The sequence below is a fragment of the Eublepharis macularius genome, chromosome 1, assembly GCF_028583425.1.
Source record: "Eublepharis macularius isolate TG4126 chromosome 1, MPM_Emac_v1.0, whole genome shotgun sequence".
Taxonomy (NCBI): domain Eukaryota; kingdom Metazoa; phylum Chordata; class Lepidosauria; order Squamata; family Eublepharidae; genus Eublepharis; species Eublepharis macularius.
In genome coordinates this window covers 73047869-73067822 of record NC_072790.1, presented here as the reverse complement: position 1 = coordinate 73067822, position 19954 = coordinate 73047869, and the positions used below count along the sequence as shown (strand labels likewise).

Below are 19954 nucleotides of genomic sequence, written 5' to 3'. Positions count from 1 at the left end.
TAGGGTCACCATAGGTTGGAGACAACTTGACAGCACATAGCACACACACAATAATAACTGCACTTATATATGGCTCTTCTAGACAGATTAGCACCCCACTTAGAGCAGGGAAGAAAGTCAGCATTATTCCCCACCCCCCACAACTGGGGAGCTGGGGCTGAGAGGAGCGGCTTACTGTAGGCCACCAACTGAACTCATGGCAGTGGTGGGCTTCAAACCGCCAGAGTGCTGTCCAACCACTTATCCACTATGCTACATATGTGCCCAGGAAATCCACAGAGGAGATTCTGGGCAGGACACGTATACCCTGTGGCTATCAGGACAACTGACACAATGGTGTCCACACTCCCACATTATTTTTTCTATATTTTTTAAGAGAATAACATTTTAAATAGAGGAAACAACTACAATGATCCTCAATACCATTTTTTACTCACCAGTATATATTAAGGTTGCATTGTTGTCCTTAATGTGCAAATAAATGTATGTACCTGAAATATGTGTTAAAGACCAATGCAAAAATCGCAATCATAACATGCACACGTGTTTCTTACAGTATGCAATTCTGGTCTGATTCTAAAAAAACAAATCAAATTTTTGGCAATCAATTCTAGTCAGTGAATAAGATTTATGATACATGTGATACAGAAGAAATCTTTGCAATATTTATAAGGAAGATGGCACAGTACAGTTCAAATCTCAAGATATCTCAATGGGCCTAAATGCAAAGGGAATTTGGCAATGAGCCATGGAAAAAACTGCAGCCTGCCAGGCACATACTTTAACCATGAAATCCTAAGAATAGTTACTCCAGTCTAAGCCCACTGAAGTCAATGGGCTTAGACTAGAGTAACTCTGCTTAGGATTTCACTGTAAGACACTTACAGCTAATTCATCCTTTTAGGGCAACAACAAGCTCGACTGCAACCACTGAATATTCTCTTCCTGACCTTAAACCCAATGCAAACCTAAAAGTAGATCATCCTAATATTCCTTTATTTGGTTCTAGTAAAACAAAACATAAGCAACACCAAAATGCCTATAAACCACATTACAGACAGATGATGAACTCCTCAGCTCTTTTATATCTTCACGTTCTCTGTTTCCACATCAGATAAAAGAAATCAAACAATTGCTCCCACTATTTTCACACAGGAATCTCATACATAGATGCTTTGCGCCCGAAAATGGTAGTGGCAGAGGAGAGGCAATACAGACCAGAAGTCTTATTCATTTGTTGTGGGGGGTTTGTGGGGAGGGTGCCATTTAGATAAAAACAGCTGCTCTGGAAATAATTTTTCCCTATATAGGGTGGATGGCCAAGGACACCTTCTTCAGGAAGCTGTAAAATCAGACCATTTTGTCCAATTCATTTGAAACCTGGGGAGGGGGGTCTTTAGTAGATAGGGACACTGAAATTTTGGTGCCATTTAGTGGGGGGAAAGTTGCTCTGGAAAACCCACCATTTCCCTGCCATTTTTCTGCATGCTAGAGCCACTTTTTCAAGTGGTTGCAAAGTTCAACCACTTTGTCCAATTCAACTGAAACTCAGAGATCCTTAGTAGAGAGGAAGGACTAATTTTACTGAAATTTTGGGGCCATTTAGTGGGGAGGGGGAGCTGCTCCAGAAAATGTGCCATTTCTTCCCATTTTAAATAATGGGCAGATATCTGATCTGACATTAATAAAAATGGAAATTTTCCTTGACATGGTTTTCCAGTATGATCAACACACTCCCAACATTTAATTAAAACAATAATTTAGCCTATTCCAAAATTATAATATGAATTAAAATGAGCATTTTCCGTGTGCACATTCAAAATTCCAAAAAACGTTGTAAAAAGAGAACAAAAGGATTAACTGACTGTGCCAAGTGAAGGCAGAATGACATCTAATTATTCTTGTTCAGAAAGAGAATACTAACTTCACAGGCAGTTTTTAGACTAGAGAAAATAGCTATTCCAACACTTTCTGCTAAAAATAGTTTGCAGTATACCTTTTAATAGGCTAGTAGTACTGAAGACTAATAAACTTTCAAAGTGCATAGAAGCCTTCTTTTCCTGCCACAATTCTGTGCTAATTATTATTTCACTGCCTGGCTCTTCCAGGACTCGGGTTGGGCCAATAAGTGGTATTTGGTACTTGAATAAGTGGTACTTGAATCACTGTGGTACTTGAATAAGTGGTACTTGAATCACTGTGGTACTTGAATAAGTGGTACTTGAATCACTGTGATCAATTTGGAACATTACTAAAATTCACTTTGGTTAACCATAGCTAGTAGGCGCAGAAGAGACAATTATAAAAATGGTAAACTAGAATTGTATGCAAGTGTTTATACTGCTTTTGGGTATGATATGGTACCACCTGTTATGGATGAAGTGGTAAAGGTTAACTAATCTATCCACATGGATAGGAGCCCATGTGACTCTGTCTTCTGTTACTCTCCCTCCCTGAAATTTAGGATATCCAGATGTAACAGAACACACACTATTGGGAGAGATTCAGTTGTTTAAAATCAGAAATTTGGAAAATAAATTTTATACAGTGGTGTTGCCTTTCCCCTTATCTCTGACAATAATGAAGAAATGCATAAAAAGCATAAGCTAGGACAACAAGTGGGCCCCCAGGCGACTCAACTAAGGATGAATGGAATACTGACAGAAATGCACAAGGGAAGGAAGCTAACCTTTACCTCACATCAGCCACAGAATGCCTCCTCCTTTTCTTGTCTTCCACATTCATTTTTTTTCCATTGGACCCCGGCTTGTCATCTAATTCCCATGATATCCTTCTTTCTTTTTTGCCATCAGTTTTGCAGATCTCTAAGGACTTTGACCTTTCCATAGTCAAAACATGCAGGCATGCAAAATTAAATGTAGACAACTCAAAATGAAAATAATGTACTATAGGCACTAAACTCTACATTCACAAGAACTAACAAAAACACACAAATTTGGAGTTAAAAAACTCTACCTGGATAAAAACCACAGCATGTTTTAAACAATTACTTAAATAAGAAACCTTCATTAAACCATATGAGCCCATATTATTGAAGTGAAGGTGTTCAAAAGTCATTAAATTCCTCAGAAGCTAAGCAAGAATTTATTAGATGGTATAATGGTGTGTTGTTTTGCACATTTTCAGTAAGTACACACTGCTAAATCTTTCTTCTAATTCTTGTCTTTGAATATTATGAGAGTAAGATGAGATAGCTAATGATTTCAAAAAAATTACAAAATCTGGCCATAATATTTCAACAAGGAAACCTAGCTCTTATTTCTAATTTGAGAAATGTTTTATTTGAGTCAACCACTCTTTGGAAAAAATGAATTAAGGTAGTGTTTCTGTGAACAGAACAATTTCTGACCCTGGAAAGTGACTTTCTCACCTCCCCCTCCTTACGTGGCAGCTCAAAATACCACCCCCTAGTGCTGCTCGTGGTCCCCATTTTGGGTTGTTAAAATGGTTCAGGAGCAATCCAAGCTGGGCAGATCTGTAGCACTGTAGCAACTGTGCTGTACCTGGCTGGCAGTTATGGCAATGATGGGCATAGGTTCACCCACTTCTTCCTCCTGGGCTGCTGCAGGTCAGAGGGGTGCATGCCACAGGGGCCACTCAGTTCAGATTCAGATAGTGGCAGTGGGAGGAAGGACAAGAGAATCTTTCCTAGTAAATTAACAGTGGTTAGTTCTTCCTTGTTTCTGAATTACTTAAATGGTTAGTTCTTCCTTGTTTCTGAATTACTTAAATGGTTAGTTCTTCCTTGTTTCTGAATTACTCTATCTTCTAAATGCCACATTGGATAGATCAGTGTCATTACAGAATTAAGAAGGAAAGGATTAGAATTAATATAGGTTCTCTATGCTCATATTTAAATTATGTTGTCTATCATTGAAATAGGTGGCAGTGGTAACATGCCTGTCATATTGAAAAAAAATTGAAACTGCATTGCAAAATAGATTAACTCTACTTTCTCACATAGTATGGTTCTGAAGAGTAATGGGTGAAACATTCTAGACTCAATTTCTTTAAAAAAAATATGCAGGAACCCCAGCTACAGCCATTGGATGCTATAGCTGGGTGCTGTCCTTTGCCACCCTGGAAGGAGAAGGGGCAGCCTCTCCTTCCTGGGCATTCAGGCACTGTGAGAGGGGGCAGAGCCAGATGTCTTATAAGGCAGCTCCACCCCCTCAGTGCTTTCAGTCTGTGTCTCGTGATCGGCCCACCCACCACACCCTGTAGCAGTGCAGGTTTAGCCAGTCGTCATTTACAGGGCCAGGTAGGAATTTTTTCCACCTTTCACCAAATTGGCTTATGGTGAGGGGTGGTTTTTCGTCTACCTTGCACTGCACACAGAGGTTGTGGTAATTCGACTTGGTGGAGCTGTAAATAATTTGGCCAGGTTAGAGTTGGAGAAATGAGAGTGGGCCAGTGAGCAACCTTGGTATCTCCCCATTGGTGGGGAATTGGAGTCTGTCAGGAGCAGCTGTTGTTTCACGGTCCAGCTGCAAGGGAAGACTGCTGGATAGGACCTCCTGGACAAGTCTTTCCTTCAGGCTCCATGGCTTGGGGTGTTCGGAGCTTTAAGGGGGGAACCATTTCGCCTGTCTGGCCAGACCCAAGCCATGCCTCATGGATGGCTCGCACCTGGGGCAGTGGGTCTAGCCCAGACAGGTTCAAGGAGGAGGTCCCAGTGAGACTGCTGGCTTGACTTGTACCACTAATTAGGCCCCCTTTGCCACATTAACTGTTTATGTTGTTGCTTTAATAAAGTGGCCCTTTAATACCCAACCTTGTGTCTGCCTCTTCATTCTGACTAGGGTGGCAATGTGTCCATTCCGGGGAAAGGGTGCCTTACAAATTATCTCAGCCCTTTGATCCTTCAGAATCAGAGTTTCTCTCTGTTTACAGCAGAGGGCTCCACGAAGTAGCCACCAATGTCTTTTGTCCTAGACCTGCACAAGATGGCAGGGAGGGGGAGCAAAAATTGAGTATTTGTTGAACTACATCCCATTCCTAAAAGTTGTGACAAAAGTAATCTTCTTGAAGATGGTGAGCTTACAACTTTAAAAAGTTGTAACTTCTTCCAAGCATTCTTTTAGTCAGCTTCTTGGAAACAGGCACAAAAGAGAAATGTTTCTGTTTGCAATTGGTTTAGCTGTTCAACAAAATGTCCTCCATAATTAAATTTCAACAAACAATTAAGATTATATTCATGAATAATCAGCTCCCCTCTACTAAGAAGCCCAAAATGCTGGCAATGCAATGGATCCAGGGCTTGTCTTTTCCTCTGAGGAGACTTGTTCCTAAGTGTCTATTGCTTTTGCAGCTTGCTTGAGACACAAGAGCACAAAAAATAGCAGCTACCCAAGTCAGCTACCTTAATTTCTCAGATCCTAGAGGGCAAAGATGGAAGATTTCAGAGAAATATGCTTCCTGCTATCATTGATTCAGCTATTAGTGATATCTGAGAAGTCTTCTGGTCAAAGGCTTGAGGACATTACAATGTTGATCAGTGGTCTTAAACTTTTCCAGATACAACACCCACCTTTAAGTTCCAGGAGGCAGCACTAAACCCACTAAACTGTAAACACGTGACAGAAAGTCAGGTGACATACAGCCACATGATATCAGGGTCATTTGACAGTAAAAGGCGGTGCCAAGGTTTTGACCTTATCAGAGTCAAAGCCAGGACTTTGGGAAACAGACCAAGCAATTCAGGAATAAGAAATAGGAACTAAACACCAGGAGATACGAAAATGAAATCCTGCCTGAAAGTCATAGTTGTCTTATGGCGACCCCTGGTGGGATTTTCATGGCAAGAGACTAACAGAGATGGTTTGCAATGCCTGCCTCTGCAACCCTGGTCTTCGTTGGAGAGCTCCCATCCAATTACTAACCAAGGCCAACCCTGTTTAGCTTCTGAGATCCGACAAGAGCAGGCTCTCCTGCACTATCCAGGTCAGCATACCAGGAGATATAGCAAAAGCTGTTCCTTGCCTTTTCTCACTCTTTTGTCATTCTCCCCCTGCCCCTCACCTGACCAGGCCATCTGCCACCCAGTTATACAGTGCTCTTTCCCTGTGCTAGCAGTACACAGCCCTCCCCTGCATGAAAGACTAACTTTTTCTGGGAGAAGGGACTTCATACTGAAAAATACAGTGGAGACTGGTTACGCTGGAGAAGAGAGAAGACAAGGGGTATGTTTTACAGGGTCTCTTGCCCTACCTCATTTTGGGGGGTTTGATCCAGTGCTGTGCTTCTGTGAGTGAAAGGGCTTCTACCCATAGAGAGACAGTTTTGCAGCTCCCCTCTTCCACAATAACCTAAAATAACCCCTGAAATCTTGCTTTTGGATGAGAGAGGATCCAACTCTTTTATTATGAGGCTTCAGCCATGGGTTGAAGTCCACTGAAATAGATGATTCAGTATGAACTTAGATGAAGATTTGCTATAATTCACAAATGTAAATTATTCATTTTATATTGGACCATTAAATCCAAAGGAAATTTTGACATAGAGCCTGCCTTTGCAGTAAACCACCCCAATTGACATGGTATGTACCATTAGATATCTTTTGAAAACCTCTAAACTGAATCAATTGACCATCTTTTTGTCAGAGAAGGATGACTCATGGAAGTGTTGTTTTTGAAGCGGTCTTTAAGGCTGCTACCAAAAGAGAATCCAAGGACAAGGATCATTGATCATATTCAGAAAACTGTTTGGAATAGTAATTGGTGAGAATTTAATTTTAATGGGAAAATTTTGGCTTAAAATCTCCCAGAGACTTCTGAATTCAGTGGAGCTGTGATCCTTGCCATAACTGGGATGTGACAGAATGTTCCTATAATGTTTCAACCTTTGAACTACCACATCATGACAGAATGTACAAACAAAATCAGTTCATGGTGGTTCCACTATGTAAATTATCTTTTTTCCAATTATCACTTTGAATAGGGGTTTCTTGTATGTTTTGTGAGCAGCAGCATTCTAGAGGTGCTTTTATCAGCATTATGTTAAGGGCTGACTCACATATTGATTGATTTAAGAAGCAAGCCTAGGATGCTCCATTTTTTATTGAGAGTATGATATACCACTACGTGGAAATTTTTGAAAAACATATCAAGATAGGAATTTAAATATCACAATCTCAGAACATGCTGAATACATATTAAGCATGAGCAGTACAAGACCCACATAAAAATCAACTTTCAAAGGCTTCATGTAGAAGAAAGTTAAAGTGGACAGATTCTCCTAAAACTATAAAATATTCTAACGTGACAAAGGGATAGGTAGGCTCTAACGATTGATACCCATACCTACTTCTTCTGATACTCTCCAAATACGGTCCATTGGGGTCCTCCTGGGATCCCAGACAATTAACAGTGAAATCCTAAACAGGGTCAATGGGCTTAGACTGGAGTAACTCTGCTTAGGATTTCACTGTAAATATATCACTTCTGCTCAATGCTGACTTTTCAACCAGTATTACTGTTATTATTAGGAAACAGTATGAAGACCCCTGGAAGCTGAGGTAACATTTAAATGAGTCAGCTATGTGGGTGGGGTGGTCAGTTTGGGGGCGGGGTGCCAATCTGACAGGCAAGACAAATGGACAACCTATTTGCAAAAGTATGGATTCCACTTGGCTCAGGTACCACTTACCTAATCCCAATTTCAGAAAAGGTGAAATGCAGTGTCTTCTGAAGTGATAATAAGGTTTTGTAATGCATGTACTATGAGTAAGTATGTAGATCAAATCACACCTGAATTATCCCTAGAAGCTAAAAATGACTAAACTGAGACTCATCATCAGGTCACATCATGAGAAGACAAGAATCGCTGGACAAGACAATAATGCTAGGAAAGGGGGAAGTCAGTAGGAAAAGAGGAAGATCCAACTAAGATGAAACGGTTCAGCAAAGGAAGTCATGGCCTTCAGTTTGTAAGACCTGAGCGAGACTGTCAGTTTGGAGGCTGTTAATTCATAGGGTTGTCATAAGTCAGTAGTGACTTGATGGCACACAAAGACAATGTGTATAAACAAATATTACATATAGTTAACTGAATTGCATCACAAAAGCTGAGCTTGCCTGTAGTAAATGCCGCCCTTATCACCTACACTATGATAAAAGGCTTAAAACTGTGGTACTATTTATGAAATATCTTCTAAAGGCAAAACTAAGATTGCAGCTGCATCTCCAAAACCTTTATTTCCCAAAGTTTTCTAGATTGTGAACTCCTATACAGCACCTAGCCACATTTAATTCTTCTTCATATATTTGCTAAAATTATTTTAATATTATGGTTTTACAAAGATCAGCCATATGAAAGCCATAGTTGACCAAATATTTACACTGTTTCAGGTTCATTTTTGCTTTGTTTACTGAACTGTTTTCCAAGGAGATCAGAATCCAAAGGATTTTTCTTTTGCAACTGGGAATTATCATTTGTATATGTATTACAGAGAAATAAATTATAGAGAAGTATATACAGCTGCAAGTTTCAAATTTCAGTCCAGAAGAACTGACTCCTTTAAAACTGTATTTCAAACTCACCTGATTCTGCCCCGAGGGCGTTCAGATTGCTCTGACATAAAGCTTGTGCTGCTGAGGCGTGAGGCACTGCTGGTGCGGGAAATGGCTGACACATCACTGACATCACTATCGGATGATTTGGCAGAGACGTTATCACAACTTCTGTACTGATCTGCTTTTATGTTATACTAAAGATGAAAAGAGAAAGTATGAGAGCTCTTGACAAAATGTAAAAAAAACATATTAATCAAATTACAAATAACAGTTGTGACACTGATAACATCAAAGAATATTTATTTAGAAAGTCAAAATTGAGTTGGTACTTTCAGGCAGCCCTGCCATTTCTAGGAATACTTCTGTTCTTTCTTCAATACTTCCATATGAACAAAGGGCTCCTATGAAGTTTCTACGTCTTCAAAGTAGATTGGCAGGTAGCATTTATGCCAAGCATAACTACTAGATATTTTTATTCTGTCAGCACTAATACTAGTGTTCAGAGAACTTTCATTTAGCTGAAAAAATACAGTTAAGCAAGATCAAGTGACAATGTGTTATGTTTGTACTCTTAAATTACTTCCACAGTCTTCTGCAAATGACAGCTGTGTACAGTTAGCAAGCCTGATGCCTATAATTCATTAGACAAAACAAGTTTGCAGAAATTCACACAGCAACTGTGGGGCACAACTAGAGATAGTAGCATCAATTTCTAGCTCTAGTAGATATTTCTTCAGTGAAGTTCTAATTTCTGTCTGCCTCATCTCTTGTTTGGTGCTACAGTCACTGGGGGAAACATCCTTCTTGAAGCACTTTCCATTTCAAATGTTCATATTACCTCTAACTTCAGTTATCAGTTTGTCTCAGGCACCATCTGGAATTAAGTTGAAGAGGTAATATGTTTAGGTGAAATAAATGGATGCTGTTTCTTCATTCTACACGCAATGGTCTGAGAACCATTCAACAGTCCGGCGCCTTACATTTCCTGTAGCCCATATGAATATTTCCTTAATATGGCAATGGTTCTACCAGAGAAATCCTAAGCAGAGTTACACTAGTAACTCTGTTTAGGATTTCACTGTAAGAGACTTAAGGAGCCTGCCAGCATGTACAGTCCATGGCCCTTCTTCATTCCAAAATCCAGTTGACCCACAAACACTGGTCAAAATATGGGCTAAGAACAGCGATACTACAGTCTACAAGTTTCAATTCAGTAAGATTATAAAATGATCTTAATATTCTAATTTATGTTTAGGTGGTTTTGCTGATTTAACAGTTTCCTTCTTAAAACTAATACATTATTTAAGGTTTCATTTACTTTCTGTTAAAAATAACGGAAACCAACTCTCCCTCTGGCATCATTTACAATGACTAAGAACATTTTCTGTTAGGTTTGTGGGCTAAATCTGGGAGAAGAATGACACTGACTTCACCAGAGTAAATAGAAATCCAGAATGCCAGGGCACTTATTACTATAAAAACCCATATATTTATGGGGAAAGGAAGGACAGATATAAAAATTATGGAAGAATATTGGTAATAATGAGGTTATATCAATGCACAAAACAAAGATTAACAGATAATGGAGTAGTGATAATTTTAAATGCCATATACCTGTCAGTATGATCAGACTATAAAATATTTCTGGTGAAATTTGTCCAACATGTATTAAGCAGTGTCTTTTAATACTTTATAATCCACCTTGAGTCTGTATGAAAAAGGTGGATGAGAAATGAAGTAATTAAATTTAACTTTTACAGTTATTTTTATTTGGTCAGGATAGTCCCTATACATGAATTAAAAAAACAGGGGGGAAAACGTGCACTTATATTCCCCATATTATATCGATTCTTTTTGTTGGGTCAAAAAAGATAGCTATCTGATATTAGCGGTTTGTCTCACACGTAGATTAAATATTGTGGTCAATTTCTCTCCTTCAGTCTGAGCTTACATTAATGACATTTTAACAGAAACCTTCTTAAAAGAAGGTCAGGGTGCTCACATAATGAGGACTTACTGGTTTCTTCTGCTGCAGAAAGTGGAATGCTGTGGCAGCGTTCATAGAGTTCATGAGAAAACAGGCAGTCTATCTACACTCACAATAGCAAAGGGTAGAGGAACTTTGGTCAGACTTAGAAACCAGTATAGCTTCTGTGTTAGTGAAAATGTTTTATATTAGGAGAACAACCAGTAGCAATTTCTTTTATGGGAAAGGATCTTTGAAAAATTATCATTTGGCCCCAACATGCAGTATGTGTATGGGCAGGGGGTGGGGGGAATGCTTAACCCTGAAACCACTGATTGCTTTTTCCTGCAGTTCCTTCTCACCAGTGCTCTGCCTATGAGTTTCATGTGCACAGATAATCTCACAAACATGTGTCTAAACAAGCAGCTTTATGGTGAGGAAAAGATGGTGGTTAAGGGACAGTTATGTATCTCTTTCCACTTCCCAAAGCTGCTTTACCCTAAAAGAGGGTAAAAAGCCATTAGCGTTTTTTAATACTAATGTTAAGTATTACTATTGTTTTATGTATATTATACCCACATAGGCTACATTTTAACACAATACACATACAATGTTACAAACTGATTGCTTAAACTCAAGATGCATGACGGTAGTTCTTAAATAAAAACTAGTAATGATTTCTTTTTATTTATATAGTCTTCTGTTCTTCCTCGGTATGTCTCTGATACTTATCAAATTCCTTAGTCAATATAAAAGAAATTAACTGCTGTTTCTCATTAAGTCAGAATATTTTCTTTAAAAAATCACCAAGAAGGGCCAAATTACAAATTACATTTTTAATGAGGTTGGGTCTGAGTTGTTCAGATCTGAGTTGCTTTCTTCTCAGCCACACAATAGCTGAGGGAACTGTTTTTTAAAGGGCTGCAGGGGCCCAGTTCTGCACGGCACTGTACCATGAGAAGTGGAGGGGCTCCTGCCTCCCCCATCCCTGTTTTCTTAAACTGAATCGGGGACCGGTGATCCTTTAAAAAGCATGTTTTTGCAGCTGCTGTCTGGCTGTGAGGAAAGCATTAAAAATGTAAACTGTAATATGGCTCTGAGACTTAAAAAAAGAGTGGCTTGCATCCTACATGCCATTAGCAGACTGTCACTTGCAGAAGTAAATTTCCATCTACCCCTTTCCTTCTACTGCCTACTGCCCCCACCCTCTCAAATCAAATGGCTCGAAGGACCCCTGGAACAATGTGAAATGGAAACAAGGCATCTGCAATGAAGAAGGGGGACTGATGACAATCAGTTCCACCCTTCCATCAACAGAAAACATGGGATCCAAACCAGTACATTAACTGACAGTTGAATTCTAAGACTGTGTGCAATGTCTTAGTAAAGGAACAAATAGGAGGTACACCTGTGTAATGCTTCAAAACAGGATATTATCCCACCATTAGCATTCATAACTATAATGCAACGTATAATTATAAACATGTATCGAAATCATTTGGAAATTGCATCGGTCAGACTCTGCGATATAGATTGCACCTACTATTTAATACTTACGAGTACACAGGGCTTTTTTGCAGCTGGAATGCAGTGGAATGGAGTTCCAGAACCTCTTGAAAATGGTCACATGGCTGGTGGCCCCGCCCCCTGATCTCCAGACAGAGGGGAGTTTAGACTGCCCTCCACACCACGAGCGGTGTGGAGGGCAATCTAAACTCCCCTCTGTCTGGAGATCAGGGGGCGGGGCCACCAGCCATGTGACCATTTTCTCCGAGGTCAACGCACTGAGTTCCACCATCTCTTTTCCCAGAAAAAAGCCCTGGGAGTACACACATATTTGTAAATAAATTGTTGATGTATGAAGCAAATCTGAAATAATATGGTAGTGCTTGTGACAGCATTCATTAGACTGAAAAGCAGTTCAAATTCTTGCTTGCATACTCTCGTAGATGTTGTACCCTCATTTGCTATTTTGTACATCATCTCTCTTGTTTCTGAATACCACAACCTTCCTATGTACTATGTGGGATAAAAATTAGCCCATTCTTCTTCATTGTAATATTAGTAAGTGCTGGTTCTTTTGTTTTAGCCAGCTAGCCTAAACTGTTTGAATGACCTTGTCCTACTTTTTCTTTGTTTTTTACTTTTTAAAAAAGTACAAAAGTTAAAAAGTAGTTTTAAAAAGTACACTCAAGGCCTTGCTGATCTGGGAGTCACATAGTATAAAATATACAAAGAGCCCAGATGTATTAATCCAAAGGCCCATGTGGTCCATATAAATATATAACTTTTATCCAACTTAATGCTTGAACGTTCTCTTGGTGACTAATAGTACAACCCAATGGAGAATTACTCCATCATAAGATCATTGTGTACGGTTGCACGGTAAATATTTTTCAGCTCCCCACTTGCCCACCCCTCATCTTACACTAACATATAGTAATTTCAGCATGACTTCAGTTACTAGCTGTACAATCCATGGAATTCATCTGATCAATCGATGAAATTTTTAGTGCAATCCAAACAGTTACCCCCTTCTAAGTCCATGGGGGGGGGGGTGTCAGTGGGCTTAGAAAGGTATAAGTCTGCTTAAGATTCCATTATTTGTTTTCTATCCCACTGATACCATCATGATCTCAGTGGTCAAATGGTTTAAGATGGAGTAGCCTGTTTTCATAAACAAGGCATTACATTAGCAAAGAGTCCAGTAGCACCTTTAAGACTAACCAATTTTATTGTAGCATAAGCTTTCAAGAACCACAGCTCTCTTTGGGCCAAACTACAAGTGACGCCTGACATTAGTTGGACAGTTGTCAGCTTCCCTCAAGTTTTGATGGGAAATGTAGGCAGTTGAAAAGTCCATTGGACAGCAGTCAGACAGCCAAGCTGCAAGACCAGGATGCCTACATTTCCCATCAAAACTTGAGGGAAGCTGACAACTGTCCAACTAGTGTCAGATGTCACTTGTAGTTTGGCCGTCAGTCAAAGTGATTAGTGGTGCTGGGGACAATCTTAATCTGAAGCAGGTTATTTGAATATGGCACTATTTCAGTGCAGATGGGAACTGGTAGATATGTGGATGGGATTTTTTAAAGATTTGTCAAGGATGCTCATTGCCTGTCTAAGCTCTATAGCATTCTAAGAGCTTACAATGCAACAGTCCCGATTTCCTCCACCTCTTGCCTAACACTGTGCAATTCCAGAATCAGTGAGGCACAAAACTGCACACCTCTCTGGGATGTTAAAGAAAGAGAAAATTATCATGGCTTGCACAACAGAGAAATGGTTAGAAGAAAACGACATGGTGTGTCTGGTTATGTGGTCCTTCCCCAACCCCACAGGGAGGTGGAGTGGCTATTATCCTCTATGAGTCCTTCAACTTCTGCATGTTCCCAATGCAAACTATCACTGGCATTAATTGTATGCTGTTTATGATGGGGGCTAAAGACAAATAGGGCAAACTGCTTGTTTACTGGTCACCTAGTTCCACAGTAAACAACCTGTCTGAGTTGGTGGCAGTGCTCTCCGCAGGCTTTGTTTCTCTATACGCCTAATAATTCTATTTTGGATTATAGTTTCTAATAATTTGCCTGGAACAAACATTAGGCTAACAGGCCTGTAATTTCTTGGTTCCTTCCTCTGGATCCCTTTTTAAAAATCAAGTTTTTAAAATTGTTTATTTTGATGCTTTTTAATAATCACTTCCTCAAATTCTCTTCTTGCAAGCCTAATTTGCCCGACCCTGTGTTCCTTTATGTTCACTTCATTGGGACAGACCTTACACTTTTTGAAAGAAATCTTAACTTGGGTCATTAACCATGCAGGCATTCTCTTAGACTTGTCAGTACCTTTCCTAACCTGGGGAATGGATTCTCCCTGGGCTTCAATTAGGGTGGTTTTAAATAGCTTCTAAGCATCCTCAAAGGATTTGAATCTGTGTTTCCTTTTCAGTTTCCTTTTAACTATTCTCATTTCTGTAAATGATGGCCCGAGAGAATCATCGTGATAGAAGAGACAGAGCTCCCTCTTCCTAAATTGCTGCCTAAAAGTTGCCTCCCCTCCCTCCTTTCCCCCAAAGCCTTCAAAAAACCAAAGGGAAAAAAGTTGGTGTAAATGGCTGCCAGCGAGTACATGCCTTGTGTTCCTTCTGCTGCCAGGTTGGTTCTGCTGGGATTCTTGGGTTCTTTTGGGTTTTATTGGTTCTTCTTGGCTGGTTACTCTTTGTGTGTTTGGCTTGGCTTCTTTGCTCTGGGGAAAGCACTGGAACCTCCCCCCTCCCCAAACAATGGAAACCGGCTGGGATGACCTTGTTCAGGGGCTTGTAGAATCAGACCCCTTGACCCAATCTTCTTAACACTCAGAGGGTCTTTTCAGGACAGCAAGCTCTCACTCTGCTGCAATTTTGGTGTAGTTTGCTCAAAAAACACCCTCCCAGTCCCCCTGGAAAGATTCCTTCATATGGAATAATGGACCAGGTTAATTCTGAATATATTTGGGATTAATAGGGAAGCCAATTTTTTCAGGTATATTTTTGCACCATGTATCCCAAATTGTACATCCCCACTGTGGACTATACCATGGAGTACTGTACATACTATCTATTTCTATATGTATTATCCTACTAGGAAATTTCTGCATCATTTAACATGTCTTGTTAATATCTATGGCTTGTTGCTCCTTTGTCTTAGATTTCTGCAATCCTAATCCTATTACATTGGTTATTGGAGGTCACATCCACCAATAATTGATTGTACAATTGGCTTACAGTGTGTAAACTGTCTTGAATCTCAGAGAGAAAGGCAGAGTATAAAAAACTTAAAATGAAATAAAAATAAAATAAAATGATGACAGAAGCCTCAGCAAGGGAAGGGGCTGGACCAAGAGGGCATAGGAGAGGAAGCAGAATTTTAGAGCAAGGGAGAAAACAGAGTTGCACTTACCTGTAACTGTTGTTCATTAAGTGGACTTCTGTGCAGGAACAAATGAGATCTGCGCATGCACAGGCCGGTTGCAGATGTTACACAGATCTTAGAGATGCGAGATGCTTGCCTAGCCTTTTCGCATGCTTTTCACCCAGGCATGGCTATAAAAGGCATGGTGAGTGGCTTCCTCCCTCAATTTTCTAAGCCGCTGGTGCAGAAGGAAGGTAAGAATAAGAGTTCATGGTGAAGGAGGAGGGAGGGATGTGTGCTTGCACAAAAAACCACTCGATAAACAACAGTTACAGGTAGTGCAACCTTGTTTTCATCATTGTGTCTCCTGTGCAGTCCCACATGGGAGATTAGCAAGCTGACTTACACAGTAGGAGGATGTGAAGCTCTTTAGATAAAAAGACTATTCAAAACTGCTTTGCCTACAGCTGAATTCCATTTGGAGTCCACATCAATGGCCTGATGCTTGATGAATGTAGATGGCATTGACCAGGCCGCCTTACACAAGTCGAGTAGTGGAATTCCCAGCTTAAAGGCTGATGAGATGAACTATGCCTTTGTGGAACATGCCCTTATGTACAGCGGACATGGTGGGTTACATTCTGTAACAAGCCTTAATGAGCCACACTATACATTTGGAAATAGTCTGTGGAGAGACCTTCTGACTTATTTTGTTCCTTTTAAATGATATAAAAGGTTAGGGTCTTTCCAAAAAACAGCTGTCCTATCTAAATAGAAGCACAAAGCATGTTTAATGTCAGGGTGTGCAAAAGTCTTTTTGTGTCATCCTGATGTGGTAGAAAAAAGACAGGTAGGACAATGTCTTGGTTCATGTGTAAAGCAGAGATGATCTTTGGCAGAAAAAGGAAGGCTTGGGCAGAGAATGAACTTGTCCGAGATCTCTTAATAAAAGGAGGGGCAGATCTGTAGAAAATGTAAAATAATAATAATAATAATAATAATAAATAAATAAATAAATAAATAAATAAATAAATAAATAATAAGGGCCTGCAGTTCACTCACCTTCCTAGCCAAAGTTATGGCCATCGGAAAGGCTGTTTTAGCTGGCAGAATATTTAGCAAATAAGTTGCTAAGGGCTTGATAGGCTTGTGCATAATTAAGGTGAGAACTAGGGAGAAGCTCCACTGAGGGATGGACTTGGATGCTGGGGGATATAGGTTAGCTCTAAGGAAAGAAGTGCATTCTGACTGAGTGAACAGAGATTTCCAATTTATAGTGTCATGGTAGGCAGAAATGGCTGCCAGATGGATTTTAATGGATGAATTAGCTAAACCTTGGTCTTTTTCCTGAACCAGATAGCAAAGGAAGGCAAGTAACAAGTGGTGGGATTCAGCTTGTTATCTTTTGTCCAAAGGAAAAACTCTTACTTTTAGCTAGATAAGTCTTCCTGGTGGAAGGCTTCATGGCATCTAACAGAATCTTTTAGAATGAGGAGGGAAAAACTAGTCCAGGGGAGACATGAACCATGCTATGAGCTTTAGAGTGGCCAGGGCGTGATGGAGAATCACGTTGTCCTGAAGCAGGTCTGTGGCTAGAGAAAATTGATGGGTTTGGCCTTGTGCCATCCGAAAAAGACTGGCGAACCAGGTCTGCCTTGGCCAGTATGAAGCTATTATGATTGCCAAGGAACTTTCCCTCATCATTTTGCTGAGGGTTAAAGTCATAAGGGGCAGGAGGGAAAGGTGTACAGCAGGGTGCCTGACCAAGGAATCTGAATGGCATCCCCAAGAGATGCCTTCCCTTTCCTTGTCCTCAAGCAATACAATGCACACTTTTTGTTGAGGTATGTGGCAAAGAGGTCTATGGTTGGATAGTCCCACCTTGAAAAGACAGGGCGGAAGAACTTCATGTGGATACACCATTCGTAATTTGAGTTTGGGACTGACTCAGCATCTGCCAGAACATTGTCCTTGCCTGCTGTGTGTATGGCAGAGAGAGAGACTTGATGTTAGATAGTACACTCCCATATGATTGAGGATTCCCAGGAGAGAGCAAGGGAGGCTGCCCCCTACCTGTTTAAGTAATGCATGGCAGTCATACTGTCCATGCATATCTGAACATTTTTGCTGTGTACTAGGCAAACAAAAGCCTTTGGGCATGTCCTAGTGCCCTGCATTTGAGAAGGTTGATATGCAGAAATGGTTCCTGAGGGGACCACACACCTGATTAGTCTCAGAACAAGCTCCCCAACATGCCAGGGAAGCATCTGTACTGATGCAGATTTTAGATTGGGGAGGAACCAACCTGGGTACCCACTAGAAGATTCTGTTTGTTGCTCCACCACTTCAGGTACCAGAGGATGAGTCTTGGGATGGAGAACCACTTGTACAGGTTTTGGCTGTGTGGGTGAAATACTCTGACAGTTTTGGAGGGGACAAAGCTTCAGTCTGGCAAATCGAACTATAAGGGACAGGGAGGCCATAAAACCTAACAGCCTTTGTTATTTGCTTTGGTGCCTGCATGAGAGGATCTTGCTTAGGATGAGAAGGATTTTTGTTACTGTGTCCAGAGTGGAGAAGGCAAGGCTGTGAGAGAAGTCTAGGACTGCCTCCTCAAAAACCACCCTCTGTTGGGGAGCAGGACGGACCGTGAAGCCCAGGTGGTCCATTTTGTTCAGAACAAGAGATATGTGTTGGGACAGTGATTCACTGTTCTGGCCCACTAGAAGCTAATTGTTGAGATAGGTGAAAATGGTACAACCCTTTTCTCTGAGGTAGCTCACAATTACTGCCATGACCTAGTTAAGATCCAAGGGACAGAGGAGAGACCAAAAAAAGAACCCTGTATTAGGGTTTTTTGGATCCACATTGGAAGCAAAGGAACTTTCTGAACTGAATATTTATTGGAACATAAAAATATGCATCTTCTAAATCCACAGTAGCGAACCAAACTTGAACTTCCAACAAGGATAAAATATCTCTTAATGATACCATCTGGAACTTTTTGAACACTATGAACACTTTGAACTTTTTGAACACTTAAGGAATGGAGGTCTAACATAGGGGTGAGAGCCCCCTGACTTTTAATCTACAATAAAATAATGGGAAAGCACTCCATCTGTGCCAGTGGATGGAACCTGTTCTATGGCCCCCTTTGCCAGTAATGTCTGTACTTCCTCTATGAGCAAGGCGGGGGTTGAGCAAGGGTGGAATATGTGGAGGGGTGTCTTGAACTCCAGGCAATAACCCTGGCTGATTACAGACAATACTGAAACCTCCTGAGTGATGGACTCCCACATCCGTAGAGGAAGGGATGGATTGCTTGAGGGAAGAGGGGTGTGTGTCAAAAAACTCTGTTCATTGGAATCAGATTGATCTTTAGGGGAACGAGAACCATCCTAAGACTTGATTCTGAAATACCTCTTTCAAGGTTGAATAGAGGAAGAAGATGAAGGCTATTGATGGCCTCTTGAAGACAAATGCATCAGTTGGGAATTATACTGATTGTATCTATTGTACAGCAGATATGGCCAAGGTAGATATCTTTGCTTAAATGGATTTGGATAGAGGGGTGTGATACCAAGGGATCTAGCTATCATCTTGTCATCCTTAATCTTTTTCAGTGCCTCGTCCATAGTGGATGAAAATAGGTCTGAGCCCAAAGAAAAGGTCTTCCAACCTCATCCTATGGTGAGGGGCTAGTGCTTTGGATCTAAGCCATGCATGTCTATGAATGACTATAACAGAGGCTCTGGCTCTGGATGAGCAATCACTAATATGCCTGGCTTTGTTAATTTGTTGTTTAGAGAGCCTTAGAACTTCTCCTTGCAAGATCTTAGCTACCCTTTGTTTGTTATCTGTAATCAAATTTAAGTAAGGGCCTACCTTCTCCCATAAGAAGAGCTGGTAGCAGGCCCTAATGGTTTCATAATTGCCTATTCAAAAAGTTAACGCTGCAGAGGCATATACATTTCTACCTAATACGTCAAGTTTCCTTCCTTCTTTATCAGCTGGGACTGAATGGCCTTTGGAAGCCTTTCCTTAGAAGAGATTCTGTAACAATGGAATTAGCAGGGGGGGCAAGTGAAAAGAAAACCGGACCATTCTTATATGGTTTTATACATATTATCCAGCTTTTTTGACATTGCTGGAGTCGGAACTGGTTTTGCCCACACATCTTTGGTCACAGCAAGCATCCCCCTGCATAGCTGGAAATGCTACAAGGTCAGCAGCTTCTGAGTGAAGGACCTTGAAGACTGGATTCCAGCAGGTCAGAGCAGAGCAATCTCTAAGGACCTTGCCATTTGGACCAACTGTTCGGTGTATAAATGGAGATCTTCACTTGGAGAAATGGCAGTCTTCTGCAAGGAATTCTGGTGGAGGTGGTTCCAATGCAAAATCAGAACTGACATTGTTGTTATCATTGGACTGTGTGAAAGGGTCCAGTGTCAGTTCCATATCAATATTATCTTCTGGAACCATAGTAGGAACTAATGAGGATGTTGCTTTAGGTCTTGGTATATAAAGACTGGCATATAAGGATCTTTGTTATGGAAAAAATA

General features: G+C 40.5%; 1 protein-coding gene across 4 annotated transcripts in view; it reads right to left on the bottom strand.

The window, feature by feature from the left end:
• The window catches only part of RIMS1 (regulating synaptic membrane exocytosis 1), a 432846-nt gene that overhangs the window by 61457 nt on the left and 351435 nt on the right, over nt 1-19954 (bottom strand). For 2 of the 4 annotated variants that reach the window (XM_054998089.1, XM_054998012.1), the window contains 2 exons: nt 8562-8728; nt 2696-2839 (listed from right to left, as the gene is read on the bottom strand). The exons of 1 other annotated variant lie outside the window; for it this stretch is intronic. In XM_054998089.1, the coding sequence (XP_054854064.1) occupies nt 2696-2839; nt 8562-8728 (311 nt within the window). The remainder of the gene's footprint in view (nt 1-2695; nt 2840-8561; nt 8729-19954) is intronic. One more of the 4 variants, XM_054998257.1, reaches the window with a different exon arrangement.